Genomic DNA, 12420 nt, shown 5'->3' on the forward strand with positions numbered 1-12420 from the left:
TAAGGCGTGATGGTGTCAGGTACCACCTGGACAATAACTTATAATTGAGCTCTAAAATTCTAGTGGATGATGATGATTTCTTCACCAGAGCATAAATCCTGCTCCATTCTTTGTCCTCTAGGGCAATATTTAGGTCTTGCTGCCATTTGTTTGTATATGACGGTCGTGTAACCCTGCCGTCTCCCTGTAATATGGATTTTGCTAATGATAATGTGTGTCGTAGGGGGCCTTGAGCAGTGCATATGGTCTCAAAGCGGGTCATAGGTCTCGTCCAGTCAGGCTTATGCTCAGACTTGTCAAAAAGGTGTCGCAGTTGTCCATATTTTAACCAGCTTGCAAAAGCCCCATTCAGGATGTCCCCTAGTTCTTGTCTGTCTTTAAGTCTCTGTCCGTTCAAAACCTTATGTATGGGTGTCGTGTATCCAATCTCGTCTAGAGTTTTGTTTACCAGGCTATAGTCCATGCCACCCAAGAATTCTGCGTTCGGGGACACTGGGGTTAGGGGTGATCTCAATGTTGAGATGGAAGGGCAAGTCCTCAGGACCTCATCCCAAATCGTAAATACTGAGGTGTAGAATTTGAAGGTGGTAGTCGCTACTGGTCTATGTGACTTGGGAATCCAGCACAGGGATCCCACTTGTGGGGTTTTCAGTATGTGGGAGTCAATCGTTATCCAAGCCTTTGTAGCCTCGTTCCTGTTCCAATCTAATACCCTCTGTACTCCTATTGATCTATAATATGTCGCTATGCAAGGAAGTCCCACCCCCCCGGTCGCTAGAGTTTTGTAGAGAGTGTTCCTATCTACTCGAGGTTTTATCGAGCCCCAAACATATTTATTTAGTAAAGCCTGCAGTTGCTTGAGAAAGTTGTGTGGAAGATGTATTGGTAGTGCTTGCATAATATACAAGATTCTGGGGAGAGCTGTCATTTTCAATGTTTGAATCCTCCCCCACCAAGAGATGGGCTTCGACCCCCAGTCCTTCAGGTCAGACTGTGTGTTGTTATAGAGTGATTTAAAATTAGCACTAAACAAAAGCTTATTTCTGGGCGTTAGGTTTATTCCTAGATATTTAATTGTCTTGGGTTGCAGTTGGTAGGGACAGTCCCTCATTAGCGAGTCTAACTCCTTTTCCGTTAAATTTATGTTTAATATCTCAGACTTTTGGTGATTAATTGAGAAGAACGATAGTTTACCAAATTCCCTAAACTCCTCTGTCACCGCGGGAAGGGATGTGTCTGGGGAGGTAAGAGATAGCAGTACATCATCCGCGTAAAGCGAGACCTTGTAGTTGTTAGGACCCAAAGATATCCCCTTAATTTGCTCGTTCTGTCTTATACGCGCTGCCAGTGTCTCAATGCTCAGCACGAATAGTAAGGGAGACAAAGGGCATCCTTGCCTTGTCCCATTTCCTATCTGAAAGGAATCAGACAATACACCATTTACTTTAATCTTTGCTGTTGGTTTAAGGTACATTGACTGGATTCTGTTTATTATTAATTTTCCAAAGCCAAATTTTTCTAGGGTGGCAAATAGAAAAGACCAGTTAAGGCGGTCAAACGCCTTTTCTGCGTCAGACGTTAATAATATGGAGCTTAATCCCTGTGTCTTAGCATATTCTATTAACTGTAAAGCTCTTATGGTGTTGTCCCTGGCTTCTCTGCCAGGGACAAACCCAACCTGATCTGTATGTATTAAGGATGGGAGAAAGGCACTGATTCTAGTTGCCAGGATTTTCGCGTAGATTTTCAAGTCCGTATTTAGGAGGGATATTGGTCTAAATTTAGATGGGGTATCTGATAGGTTTTCTAGCTTCGGTATCACTGCGATATGCGCTTCTTTTGTTAGGGTGGGAAATTGTTCTCTTTCATCAATGGCTTGGAACAGTGAGAGCAGGTGGGGCGCTAGTACCGTACTAAATGTTTTGTAATATTTATTCGATAGGCCATCTGGCCCAGGGCTCTTTCCTGTAGGCAGAGATTTAATAGCCTGAAGGATTTCTTGTATTGTAATTGGTTCCTCTAGTACCATTTTTTGTTGTTCGCTTAGTCTTGGGAGGTCTATTGACCTCAAATAGTTGTCTATATCTATTGCATTTGGGGAAGGCAGGGACCTATCTAGGTTATAGATGTTGTCATAGAAGCGCCTGAAGACTTCCGCTATCTCTGGACTCTTATGGGTGTTATTTCCATAGCTGTCTTTTATTGTGAAAATATGGTGTTTGGCTGTCTTTTTATGTAGGGCCTTTGCTAATAATGCTCCCGCTCTATTCCCTCCCTGGAAATACACCTTGTTTAAGAATAATGCCTTCCTATGAGCTACTTTGGTTAGATATGAGTTAAATGCTAGTCTAGCCTCTGTTAATTTAGTGAGGGACCTATCGTCAGCAGGAGTCTGTTTATGATTGTTTTCTGCTCTGTGTAAGTCTGCCGCTAGTTCTTTGTAAGTCAGGTTATGGAGTTTCTTTAATCTAATGCTGTGGCTAATAAGATTGCCTCTTATTACCGCTTTATGAGCTTCCCATAGGACACCCTTCGTATCTACTGAGTCAGAATTATGAGTAAAGTATTCTTCCAGTTTGACCCTAATGTCCTTTACTATCACAGGGTCGTGGAGTTGTGAGTCATCTATTCTCCAAAATGAGTGTCTCAGAGGTTTAGTAGGCCAGTCCATCTCTAAGAGTACAGTCGCATGGTCAGACCAAGCTGCCGGGGTGATTTCTGTGTGGGTTGCTAAAGTGAGATGACTGTGTTCTAACAACAGGTAGTCTATTCGAGAGTATGATTTCTTTGCAAATGAGTAAAAGGTAAAGTCTCTGGAGCGTGCATGCTGTAGTCTCCATACATCCACTAGAGTTACTGATTTAAGGCTGTCTGCGACATTTATGTTGACATTATGGGGTCCCTTTGAGCTAGAAGCTGAGCTATCTATTTTCGGTTCTAGGGGTACATTCAGGTCACCACCCACTATTAATATTCCCGTCTTGAGTTCGAGGAGTTTTTCACATACCCTCCTAATAAACCTTGCTTGTTTCACGTTGGGAGCGTAAACACAAGCCAATGTGACTGGCGTTTCGAATATAGAACCTCTCAGTATAAGGAGTCTGCCTTCTCTGTCTACATATTTATCTAATAATTGAAAGGGGACATTCTTATTGAACAAGACCCCAACTCCCGCTATCTTCTTGTTTGGGTTGTCATTAAAGAAACCCAAAGGGTAATCTATTGATTTAAATTTTGGGGCATGAGATCCCAGAAAATGGGTTTCTTGGATGAAAATGATGTCACCCTTAAGTTTACGGAAGTGGTTAAGGGCTATAGACCTCTTTGTGGGAGAGTTAAGGCCTCTACAGTTTTGGGACAGCAACACTAACTGTTTATGAGCCATAATCTACTAGATCTGAATGGTTTTGCTTATCGGTTGGTTTGTTGGCGTGTACTGTGTTGTGGTGTAGGCCAGCCCCCCCCGCCCCCAGAAAAGTACGAGACTTACCGCTGCTTTCTCTATATCCGGGCTTACTAGATTTTCTAATGCCTTCATGAACAGTTGAAACACCTATGTGGGAATAGTATCTCTGAGGAATCGTTTGCTGACTTCTTAAAAACAGAACAACAATAACAAGAAAAATCAATGATAACATAACAAAGCTATCAACAACAAATAACATATCTTGATCTTTAAACACAGTAGTGTCTAAATTAAACTAGGTAGGGGGTGGATAGAAATTGAAATAATCTCAACATTCACATTGGGAAATGAACAGTATATGAATTCTATGTTACATGCATATCTTGTGAGGTTTATAGAATTAGCTCAGTATTCATCTAGCTTCTACAGGGAAACAGTTATTATTAGATTCTTGAATTCCACATGCTACAGGTATATGTGGTCTCGGCTAGGTCTTAATACTCTCAATTTAAAGCCCTTCTGATGGAGGGTGAGCTCTCATTTTGGACGAACGTCCTTGTTTTTAGGTCTTGCACCTAATTAATCAGGTGTCCTCCACCATTTTCGAGTTATTCTGTATTGGTGGGGTCTGGTTTCTTGTTCTTTTCCGGTTGACCTTTTGCCAATGGGGCCGCTGTGGAAGCTGCGTCTCCCCTGTTAGGTTGGTTCCTGTAAGGGATTTCTTGTGTATTGATGGTAGGGTAGGCAGTGGAATGTCAATCAATTTGCAGAATTCTTCAAGATCCTCAGTGGATTTATAAGTGGCAACTTTGTTTCCTTTGTTTACTCTTAAGCAGAAGGGGAATCCCCACCTATAGGGAATCTCCAGTTCTCGCAGGTGTTCGGTGAGGTACCTGGCTTCTTTTCTGTTATTCAGGGTCATGGGACTAAGGTCTGCATAGATTTGTATTGTGTGACCTTCGAAGCTGAGGGGAGATGCTTTCCTCGCTGCTTGCGCGACCAGTTCTTTATCTTGGTATTGATGAAATTTAATGATTATATCCCGTGGGGGGTCAGTATCTCCCGGTTTGGGTCTAAGAGCCCTATGAGCTCTGTCTAGCTGGTATGGGGGTGCAGTGTTATCTTTTGTTAGAAAATGAAAAAGTCTTTGCAGGTATTGTGGGGTGAGATCCTGTGTGACATTCTCAGGTACTCCTCTAATTCTCAGGTTCTGCCGTCTCCCCCTATTGTCTAGATCCTCCAGGTGGCTCTTTAATTGCTGAATTTCAATGTCTTGTATCGAGAGGCATCTAGAGTGACCATCTAATACATTATTAGTGTCATTTGCTTGCTCTTCTATATATTCAATTCTCTCCCCCATATCTACTAAATCTTTCCTGACTTCTGCCAAGCCATCCTTTACAATCTTTGCAACTTGATGCAATAGGGTATTAAAGTCTGCTTTGGTTGGTAAAGAATCTATATCAGCCCTTGTCAATGGGGCACTTTTCTCTGATGTTGTTGATTTAGGGGATGTGTTTGTAGACATTTCTCCTGCCTCTTCATCTAATTCTGCATCGGAGTGCTGTGAGGTGGTTAAGGCTTTAAAATAGGTGTTCAATTTGGTGCTTGCAGCTGAAGTGGATTTTGCTGCTTTGTCCCCTTTTGTGAGCCGCTTTGAAGACATCTTGTGATTCTAGTGATGCCGTGCAACTTGGCGCGTAATCTGTGCTGTTTATATGTTTGCAGCTTGCGGCCTAGTGGGGGTGATAAGATTTCCAGTGAGTCTATACGTTATTGCTAACTTGAATCACTTCGATTGTTTGTGCCTTTAATGAGGTTTGTGTCCCATTGAGATTCAAATGCGACTCCAAATTTAGTGATCTGAAGGCAGGGTGCAAAACTATTTGTGTCGCATCAAGCCACGTGTGCAGATTAGGTCGTAAAAAGTGCTTTTTCTTACTTACTATCCGATTAGCAAGAATGTCCCAAGTAAGTGTTTACTTCATGAGCAAAGTCCATAAGTTTTAAGGCCCTTACGCTGTACCCCTGAGCAAAAATGTATGCGCTGCGTGCGCTTTCACTGAGAGCTGCTGCAGTCTAAGATGGCGTGTGAATCTAGTTTCGGGCCCCACCCGGTGTCTTAGTGCAAGTTAAGGTGCAGATGCTAAGGTGGCCTTTAACAAAGTCTTACTTGTAGTCCGGAGCGGGACACTGATGATCTGCAGCTTCACCTGTTGCGGGTAATGAGTGGGCCCGTCTCCGGCGTGGTCTGGATGTAACTCCGGTGTCTGAGTGGCTCCGGTACAGGGTCTTATTCCTCTTTTTTGTGATCTGCAGCAGCAGTGCTGATTATGAAGGGGTACCAGTCTAATAAGGGCCAAAAAGTGCGATGGATTACATGTTTATCTGGTCCCAATGTAAACTATCACACGGAGCTTCTCCTAAATGCGACTTTCCATCTTGGTAGTCGGCTCCGCCCCTCAGCAGGACCATTTTTAGTGGTTAGATCTCGTTGAGCTGGTCATTTAAAATTTAGATCCAAACACAAAAAAGTATGGGCACACCTGCTCTAGCTATACTCCCCATGGAATGCCCATCTAACTCCCTAATACCTCCTACACCTACGTCATATCTTAGCTACATTCCTCTGGAACGCCAAGCTAACTCCCCAATACCACCTACACCTACGTCATTTCTCAGCTACACTCCCCTAGAACGCCCGGCTAACTCCCTAATACCGCCTACACCTACATCATATCTTAGCTACACTCCCCTGTAACACTTAGCTAACTCCCTAATACCGCCTACACCTATATCATATATTAGCTACACTCCTCTGGAATGCTCAGTTAATTCCCTAATACTGCCTACACCTATATCATATATTAGCTACACTCCTCTGGAATGCTCAGTTAATTCCCTAATACTGCCTACACCTATATCATATATAAGCTACACTCCTCTGGAATGCTCAGTTAATTCCCTAATACTGCCTACACCTATGTCATATCTTAGCTACACTCCCCTGTAACACCCAACTAACTCCCTAATACCGCCTACACCTACATCATATCTTAGCTACCCTCCCCTGTAACACCCAGCTAACTCCCTAATACCGCCTACACCTATGTCATGTCTTAGCTACACTCCCCTGTAACACCCAACTAACTCCCTAATACCGCCTACACCTACGTCATGTCTTAGCTACACTCCCCTGTAACACCCAGCTAACTCCGTAATACCGCCTACACCTATATCATATATTAGCTACACTCCCCTGTAACACCCACTAACTCCCTAATACCGCCTACACCTATGTCATGTCTTAGCTACACTCCCCTGTAACACCCAACTAACTCCCTAATACCGCCTACACCTACGTCATATCTTAGCTACACTCCCCTGTAACACCCAACTAACTCCCTAATACCGCCTACACCTATGTCATGTCTTAGCTACACTCCCCTGTAACACCCAACTAACTCCCTAATACCGCCTACACCTACGTCATATCTTAGCTACACTCCCCTGTAACACCCACTAACTCCCTAATACCGCCTACACCTATGTCATGTCTTAGCTACACTCCCCTGTAACACCCAACTAACTCCCTAATACCGCCTACACCTACGTCATATCTTAGCTACACTCCCCTGTAACACTTAACTAACTCCCTAATACCGCCTACACCTACGTCATATCTTAGCTACACTCCCCTGTAACACTTAACTAACTCCCTAATACCGCCTACACCTACGTCATATCTTAGCTACACTCCCCTGTAACACCCAACTAACTCCCTAATACCGCCTACACCTACGTCATATCTTAGCTACACTCCCCTGTAACACTTAACTAACTCCCTAATACTGCCTACACCTACATCATATCTTAGCTACACTCCCCTGTAACCCCCAGCTAACTCCCTAATACCGCCTACACCTATGTCATATCTTAGCTACACTCCCCTGTAACACCCAGCTAACTCCCTAATACCGCCTACACCTATATCATATATTAGCTACACTCCCCTGTAACACCCAGCTAACCTCCTAATACCGCCTACACCTATATCATATATTAGCTACACTCCCCTGTAACACCCAGCTAACTCCCTAATACAGCCTACACCTATATCATATATTAGCTACACTCCCCTGTAACACCCAGCTAACTCCCTAATACCGCCTACACCTATATCATATCTTAGCTACCCTCCCCTGTAACACCCAGCTAACTCCCTAATACTGCCTACACCTATGTCATATATTAGCTACACTCCCCTGTAACACCCAGCTAACCCCCTAATACCGCCTACACCTACATCATATCTTAGCTACACTCCCCTGTAACACTTAGCTAACTCCCTAATACCGCCTACACCTACATCATATCTTAGCTACACTCCCCTGTAACCCCCAGCTAACTCCCTAATACCGCCTACACCTATATCATATCTTAGCTACACTCCCCTGCAACACCCAGCTAACTCCCTAATACCGCCTACACCTACATCATGTCTTAGCTACACTCCCCTGTAACACCCACCTAACTCCCTAATACCGCCTACACCTATGTCATGTCTTAGCTACCCTCCCCTGTAACACCCAGCTAACTCCCTAATACCGCCTACACCTATGTCATATATTAGCTACCCTCCCCTGTAACACCCAGCTAACTCCCTAATACCGCCAACACCTACATCACATCTTAGCTACACTCCCCTGTAACCCCCAGCTAACTCCCTAATACCGCCTACACCTATGTCATATATTAGCTACACTCCCCTGTAACACCCGGCTAACCCCCTAATACCGCCTACACCTATATCATATATTAGCTACACTCCCCTGTAACACCCAGCTAACTCCCTAATACCGCCAACACCTACATCACATCTTAGCTACACTCCCCTGTAACCCCCAGCTAACCCCCTAATACCGCCTACACCTATTTCATATATTAGCTACACTCCCCTGTAACACCCAGCTAACTCCCTAATACCGCCTACACCTATATCATATATTAGCTACACTCCCCTGTAACACTTAGCTAACCCCCTAATACCGCCTACACCTACATCATATCTTAGCTACACTCCCCTGTAACACTTAGCTAACTCCCTAATACCGCCTACACCTACATCATATCTTAGCTACACTCCCCTGTAACCCCCAGCTAACTCCCTAATACCGCCTACACCTATATCATATCTTAGCTACACTCCCCTGCAACACCCAGCTAACTCCCTAATACCGCCTACACCTACATCATGTCTTAGCTACACTCCCCTGTAACACCCACCTAACTCCCTAATACCGCCTACACCTATGTCATGTCTTAGCTACCCTCCCCTGTAACACCCAGCTAACTCCCTAATACCGCCTACACCTATGTCATATATTAGCTACCCTCCCCTGTAACACCCAGCTAACTCCCTAATACCGCCAACACCTACATCACATCTTAGCTACACTCCCCTGTAACCCCCAGCTAACTCCCTAATACCGCCTACACCTATGTCATATATTAGCTACACTCCCCTGTAACACCCGGCTAACCCCCTAATACCGCCTACACCTATATCATATATTAGCTACACTCCCCTGTAACACCCAGCTAACTCCCTAATACCGCCTACACCTATGTCATATATTAGCTACACTCCCCTGTAACACCCGGCTAACCCCCTAATACCGCCAACACCTACATCACATCTTAGCTACACTCCCCTGTAACCCCCAGCTAACCCCCTAATACCGCCTACACCTATATCATATATTAGCTACACTCCCCTGTAACACCCAGCTAACTCCCTAATACCGCCTACACCTATATCATATATTAGCTACACTCCCCTGTAACACTTAGCTAACTCCCTAATACCGCCTACACCTACATCATATCTTAGCTACACTCCCCTGTAACACCCAACTAACTCCCTAATACCGCCTACACCTATATCATATATTAGCTACACTCCTCTGGAATGCTCAGTTAATTCCCTAATACTGCCTACACCTATGTCATATCTTAGCTACACTCCCCTGTAACACCCAACTAACTCCCTAATACCGCCTACACCTACGTCATATCTTAGCTACACTCCCCTGTAACACCCAACTAACTCCCTAATACCGCCTACACCTACATCATATCTTAGCTACACTCCCCTGTAACACCCAACTAACTCCCTAATACCGCCTACACCTACATCATATCTTAGCTACACTCCCCTGTAACACCCAACTAACTCCCTAATACCGCCTACACCTATGTCATGTCTTAGCTACACTCCCCTGTAACACCCAACTAACTCCCTAATACCGCCTACACCTATGTCATATCTTAGCTACACTCCCCTGTAACACCCACTAACTCCCTAATACCGCCTACACCTATGTCATGTCTTAGCTACACTCCCCTGTAACACCCAACTAACTCCCTAATACCGCCTACACCTACGTCATATCTTAGCTACACTCCCCTGTAACACTTAACTAACTCCCTAATACCGCCTACACCTACGTCATATCTTAGCTACACTCCCCTGTAACACTTAACTAACTCCCTAATACCGCCTACACCTACGTCATATCTTAGCTACACTCCCCTGTAACACCCAACTAACTCCCTAATACCGCCTACACCTACGTCATATCTTAGCTACACTCCCCTGTAACACTTAACTAACTCCCTAATACTGCCTACACCTACATCATATCTTAGCTACACTCCCCTGTAACCCCCAGCTAACTCCCTAATACCGCCTACACCTATGTCATATCTTAGCTACACTACCCTGTAACACCCAGCTAACTCCCTAATACCGCCTACACCTATATCATATATTAGCTACACTCCCCTGTAACACCCAGCTAACCTCCTAATACCGCCTACACCTATATCATATATTAGCTACACTCCCCTGTAACACCCAGCTAACTCCCTAATACAGCCTACACCTATATCATATATTAGCTACACTCCCCTGTAACACCCAGCTAACTCCCTAATACCGCCTACACCTATATCATATCTTAGCTACCCTCCCCTGTAACACCCAGCTAACTCCCTAATACTGCCTACACCTATATCATATATTAGCTACACTCCCCTGTAACACTTAGCTAACTCCCTAATACCGCCTACACCTACATCATATCTTAGCTACACTCCCCTGTAACCCCCAGCTAACTCCCTAATACCGCCTACACCTATATCATATCTTAGCTACACTCCCCTGCAACACCCAGCTAACTCCCTAATACCGCCTACACCTACATCATGTCTTAGCTACACTCCCCTGTAACACCCACCTAACTCCCTAATACCGCCTACACCTATGTCATGTCTTAGCTACACTCCCCTGTAACACCCAGCTAACTCCCTAATACCGCCTACACCTATGTCATATATTAGCTACCCTCCCCTGTAACACCCAGCTAACTCCCTAATACCGCCAACACCTACATCACATCTTAGCTACACTCCCCTGTAACCCCCAGCTAACTCCCTAATACCGCCTACACCTATGTCATATATTAGCTACACTCCCCTGTAACACCCGGCTAACCCCCTAATACCGCCTACACCTATATCATATATTAGCTACACTCCCCTGTAACACCCAGCTAACTCCCTAATACCGCCAACACCTACATCACATCTTAGCTACACTCCCCTGTAACCCCCAGCTAACCCCCTAATACCGCCTACACCTATATCATATATTAGCTACACTCCCCTGTAACACCCAGCTAACTCCCTAATACCGCCTACACCTATATCATATATTAGCTACACTCCCCTGTAACACCCACCTAACTCCCTAATACCGCCTACACCTACATCACATCTTAGCTACACTCCCCTGTAACACCCAGCTAACTCCCTAATACCGCCTACACCTATATCATATATTAGCTACACTCCCCTGTAACACCCAGCTAACTCCCTAATACCGCCTACACCTATATCATATATTAGCTACACTCCCCTGTAACACCCAGCTAACTCCCTAATATCGCCTACACCTATATCATATATTAGCTACACTCCCCTGTAACACCCAGCTAACTCCCTAATACCGCCTACACCTACATCATATCTTAGCTACACTCCCCTGTAACACCCAACTAACTCCCTAATACCGCCTACACCTATATCATATATTAGCTACACTCCCCTGTAACACCCAGCTAACTCCCTAATACCGCCTACACCTATATCATATATTAGCTACACTCCCCTGCAACACCCAGCTAACTCCCTAATACCGCCTACACCTATATCATATATTAGCTACACTCCCCTGTAACACCCAGCTAACTCCCTAATACCGCCTACACCTATGTCATGTCTTAGCTACACTCCCCTGTAACACCCAACTAACTCCCTAATACCGCCTACACCTATGTCATGTCTTAGCTACACTCCCCTGTAACACCCAACTAACTCCCTAATACCGCCTACACCTACGTCATATCTTAGCTACACTCCCCTGTAACACTTAACTAACTCCCTAATACTGCCTACACCTACATCATATCTTAGCTACACTCCCCTGTAACCCCCAGCTAACTCCCTAATACCGCCTACACCTATGTCATGTCTTAGCTACCCTCCCCTGTAACACCCAGCTAACTCCCTAATACCGCCTACACCTATGTAATGTCTTAGCTACCCTCCCCTGTAACACCCAGCTAACTCCCTAATACCGCCTACACCTATGTCATATCTTAGCTACCCTCCCCTGTAACACCCAGCTAACTCCCTAATACCGCCAACACCTACATCACATCTTAGCTACACTCCCCTGTAACCCCCAGCTAACTCCCTAATACCGCCTACACCTATGTCATATCTTAGCTACACTCCCCTGTAACACCCGGCTAACCCTCTAATACCGCCTACACCTATATCATATATTAGCTACACTCCCCTGTAACCCCCAGCTAACTCCCTAATACCGCCTACACCTATGTCATATCTTAGCTACACTCCCCTGTAACACCCGGCTAACCCTCTAA

At 44.8% G+C, this 12420-nt stretch overlaps 1 protein-coding gene across 1 annotated transcript in view; it reads left to right on the plus strand.

Annotated features, from left to right (window-relative positions):
• Positions 1–12420, plus strand: part of LOC128635707 (alpha-2-macroglobulin) — an 806957-nt gene that overhangs the window by 285025 nt on the left and 509512 nt on the right. The window contains exon 14 of the mRNA XM_053688833.1: positions 4240–4290. Coding sequence (XP_053544808.1) covers positions 4240–4290 — 51 coding nt within the window. The remainder of the gene's footprint in view (positions 1–4239; positions 4291–12420) is intronic.

Source organism: Bombina bombina, chromosome 7 (genome assembly GCF_027579735.1).
Source record: "Bombina bombina isolate aBomBom1 chromosome 7, aBomBom1.pri, whole genome shotgun sequence".
NCBI classification, from domain to species: Eukaryota; Metazoa; Chordata; class Amphibia; order Anura; family Bombinatoridae; genus Bombina; species Bombina bombina.